The sequence below is a fragment of the Babylonia areolata genome, chromosome 8, assembly GCF_041734735.1.
Source record: "Babylonia areolata isolate BAREFJ2019XMU chromosome 8, ASM4173473v1, whole genome shotgun sequence".
NCBI lineage: Eukaryota > Metazoa > Mollusca > Gastropoda > Neogastropoda > Buccinidae > Babylonia > Babylonia areolata.
Window position 1 is genome coordinate 37,711,731 of NC_134883.1, and position 4,271 is coordinate 37,716,001.

General features: G+C 42.3%; 1 protein-coding gene across 1 annotated transcript; it reads left to right on the plus strand.

Annotated features, from left to right (window-relative positions):
• The first annotated feature begins 580 nt into the window (after positions 1–580).
• Positions 581–3,622, plus strand: LOC143285168 (uncharacterized). The gene is made up of 2 exons (XM_076592398.1): positions 581–1,751; positions 2,235–3,622. The coding sequence occupies exons 1-2, from the start codon at positions 821–823 to the stop codon at positions 2,324–2,326; spliced, it is 1,023 nt and encodes a 340-aa protein (XP_076448513.1). The 5' UTR covers positions 581–820; the 3' UTR covers positions 2,327–3,622.
• Positions 3,623–4,271: the final 649 nt, after the last annotated feature.

Consider the following 4,271-nt stretch of genomic DNA (forward strand, 5'->3'; position numbering starts at 1 on the left):
GGGGCAGAAAAAGAGAGAGAGAGAGAGTGATGGACAAAGATAAAGACATTGAGAGAAAAAGGAGATTGAACACACACACACATACACATACACACACACACATATATATATATATATATATATATATCTCACCCACTTCGCACAGTTGCCCGAATTCACTTTAGTTTCGAGGAAGATTAAACTTTCTAGATATTTGGACGTGTGTGAGTGATTCAGAATTTTGTCACGATACCCTCAACTTTAACTTGCTTGCAAACAGTGGGGGCTGCCCAGTTTGTCACAGTGGGTACACAACTTGCTACCTCCATGCTACCCTATCTTCGGCCTCTCCCTCTCTCTCTCTCGTTCTTTTTTTTTTTTTTCTTTCTTTCTCTTTTCTTACGTATTTTGGTAGCAGAAATATCCTCCTCTTCTCCAACTTCTTTTAGAAACGTTTCTAACAGGTTTGGCCGCGTCATGACGCTTGAAAGTGCTGTTAGTCGGTCGGTTACGATTCCCAGAAACTCTATTTTCGGTTTACATGATCGCTGCACACAAACTAAAGAGAAACTGAAAGTCTGTTCCTGTAATCCAAAATGGCGGCACACCTCTTTCACAGTGGAAAAGGCAAAGTGCTTGAGAAAGATGGCTATACCTACACATTCCACAGGACAACAAATGATGTTATGCAGTGGAGGTGCACACGAAGAAGTACCTGTTCAGCCATCCTGAGGACTTTTTTTTATTCAATAGAGAGGAAGAGAATCCACGGATTCGAGTGGTTAACGAGCAGGGTCACAATCACCCGTGCGAACAGGAACGCGTTACCAAACTGCGCTTCATGGAAAACCTACGTGCTGAAACCAGAGAAGATTGCACAAGGACAGTGAAGCGACTCTATGATGCTGGGATTGCACGGGAGCATCGCCTTGCAGCTCAGGAAGGTGGTGCCAGACCAGATCTACCAACTTTTCCATCAGTGAGGTCAATGCTGTCGAGAGCTAGAGCAAGGGACATTCCCCCTACTCCGGAAAGTGTGGAAGATGTGGAGATCGAGGGCATGTGGGCTGAAACTTGGAATGGAGAAAACGTCTTTGCGCATCTTGACAGTGACTGGGGATATGCGATCTTCTGCACTGAGGAAAACTTCTCGACCCTGAGACGATGTGAGACGGTCTACATGGATGGGACATTCCGTGCTTGTCCTCAGCCCTACCGCCAAGTATTCACGATACTAGGTGATGTGAGAGGCTTCGTGATTCCTTTGGTCAATGTGCTCATGGCAAACAGGACCACAGGCAGCTATCGTCAGGTCTTAGCCAGAGTGAGAAGAATCACACGGCAAATAACTCACCACAACTGGCGTCCACAGGTCATCATTGCGGACTTTGAAATGGGTCTGTGGAATGCAGTGGAGACAGAATTGCCAACTGCAACGCTTTTGGGATGCTACTTCCATCTGACCCAAAACTTCTGGAGAAAAATCCAAGAACTCGGACTTGCGCGACCCTACCGAATGAACCAGCGCCTCCAGGACACAGTGAGAAAGGTCATGGCCATCGGGTACTTGCCCATTCCACTGCTGAGAAACAACTTCCGTGCACTTGAACAGAGTAGGAGACCGCGCCGACTTGTGAACCACTTCCCTGCTTTGCAGGATTTTTTCAACTACGTTGGCAATACATACATCCAGCCCAATGCTGCCTTTCCTCCAGCTGCGTGGAATGTTCCCAACAGGAACATGGCACAGAGAACCAACAACCATGCTGAAAGTGAGTGGAACTTTTTTGTTTGTAATGTTTTTATGAAAAAGACAGCCACGATTTAGTGGTTTATAATCAATAAATAATGGAAATAGAAAAAAGTTTATTGATAGATAAGAGATAGATTGATAAAGAGTAAATACACTATATATGCATCTTCCTACTTTCACTACTACATGTACTACTAACTACAACTACTACTATTACTTCTACTACAATTACTACTACTACTACCACTAGGCTACTGGTGCTGCTGCTATTACTGCTAGTCCTCCTTTGCTGAAAGTTTTATCTATATATAGTAGGCCTCCTTCGGTCAGCATTTACAATGGATGACTATCTTGGGTTCCTAGTTGTCTGTCTGACTGGGGCAGTGTTATTTGTGGCTAAAGAGACCAATCCGTGAGAGACACTCAACTGAGCAACTTCAGTCTTAAAACACACTGAATTAGAGTTGCCGATAAAGGCTCTGAACATTGATTTCCATTTCAGACTATCACTCAACGAAGCTGTCCGCCACCTATCTCTCTGGGTCTTCATCCGAGTCCTCAAAGACAAGCAGGCTGAAGCTGAGAACTCCATGACAGCGGCAGAGATGGGAGATGATCCACCACGACGACGAAGAAAGTGGCGCAATGTGGAAAGGCGTGTGCAACGTCTCAAAGCGCAGTACAATGCAGGCGAAAGAGTTCCGGACTCTTTCTGGAGGGCAATTGGTCGCTCAGTTTGGGTTTAGTCGACTTGTCCGCAATGCATTGTGTGTCTCTGCATTTTTTCTGTTCTATCTGACTGCTCAGTTTTGTTTTAAAGTGAACTATTGACACATAATTTTTATGTGGTCGCTTATGAGTGTTTTTGTTTTCCAGTGTTGCCCGAGTGTGCCTTATTTGTTTTCTTTTCTGACTACTGTGACTTAGAATCCTTCCCCCTTAAAAAGGCTTAAAAAGGTGCTTTGTGAACTATGGGGAACTATGGACATAATTTATGTTTCTGTTATTAAGTGGTTGACTAAGTGTGTTCCCCCTCCAGATTAGCCCAAGTAGGCCTTAGATGATTTCTTTGCCTTCCTTTGTTAGATTGTAAATATGATGTACAAAATGATGTACAATTAATTTAGTTTCATGTTGTCCTGCATATAAGAAATTAAGATACCAGTTTATTTGTTTTACTCTAGTATATTTTTGTATGCCTACATTAATTTGGGCCCTTCAATTTACTCTTCTCATTACTTCCAGTTGCAATGAACATGTTTTTCACACAAACTGTGTTGATCTGTATACAAACTTTTAAAAGAAGCATAATTATGTCTTGAAAGAAGACTCATGAAGAAGATCGCTTTATTATTTCATTTAAGTATTTGAGTATTGATGACAGTCATAATTACAGCACTTTAACACTGTAGCTGTAACTTAAGTTTTTTATTCTCCACCTTCAAATTGGTGGTGTAGAGATAGTCCCTCTAAAATATCAGTTCAGCTTGTGTTGTTCAAAATTTCTTCCTTTTTGTATGCAAATCAAAGCAAATTACTCTGTAAAATTTCAACAATGAATGTTCTTTGGTTAAAAACAATTGAAAAATAAAATTCAATTCATACAATCAATCAATCATTCATTTACTCTTTTTGAGAGTGTCAGTGATAACTTCCATCATGCAGGGCACAGTCGAGGGTGGGCGCAAGCGAGGACGACAAAGAAAGAGCTGGTTCGACAACATCAAAGAGTGGACGGACATGACCCTGCCAGACCTCTTGGTGCAGGCCGAAGATAGGGTAGCATGGAGGAGAACTTCAGTTTCTTCAGCCCTCAGATCTCCCCAACGACTACCAAAGTAGTCTACCCACTGTGACAAACTGGGCCTGTGACAAACTGGGTCTGTGACAAACTGGGCCTGTGACAAACTGGCATGCTTCCCAAACAGTAATAGGCTACTGCACAAAACGAAAAGGTGATTTGTTTCAAGGTTAAGTTTTCAGAAAAAATCTGTGCTCTTATATAAATGTATACGTTCAAGCCACATCTCATTTCTTAAACACAAGTCATTATAATTAATTCTAAATATATCCAGACCACTGAACTCAGTCCCCAAGCCTGCAAGTTCCTCAGTGGTCTGAGGGCGAAAATATGGCGACGGCTCCTCTCCGGTACAAACTACGTGGAAACACCGAATGAACATTCATTTCATCTGGATGGCGAATACAGTATATCCGTAAAAAAAGGGTGAACAACAACAAAATCCTATCAACGTCTGCTTTTTGTCTGTATTTCTTGTTCAAACGGCTGCAGTTTATGTTAGAGACGCTTCAGTCAAGACATATTCAGACGGAGACTGTTGTAACTTGCAGACTTCCAAAATCACACACAGTAAACTGCTCTTGCGCCCACAGGCTGGACTGTGTTGGCCTCTGCCTTTTTTGTGTGTGATTCTGTGGTTCCCCTGTTTTGATCTGGACTTTTTTTTATGTGTGTGTGCGTCGTTTTTCCAGGTCGGAACAGTTTATCATATTTATTTGCTTTTGAGAACAATTTGAT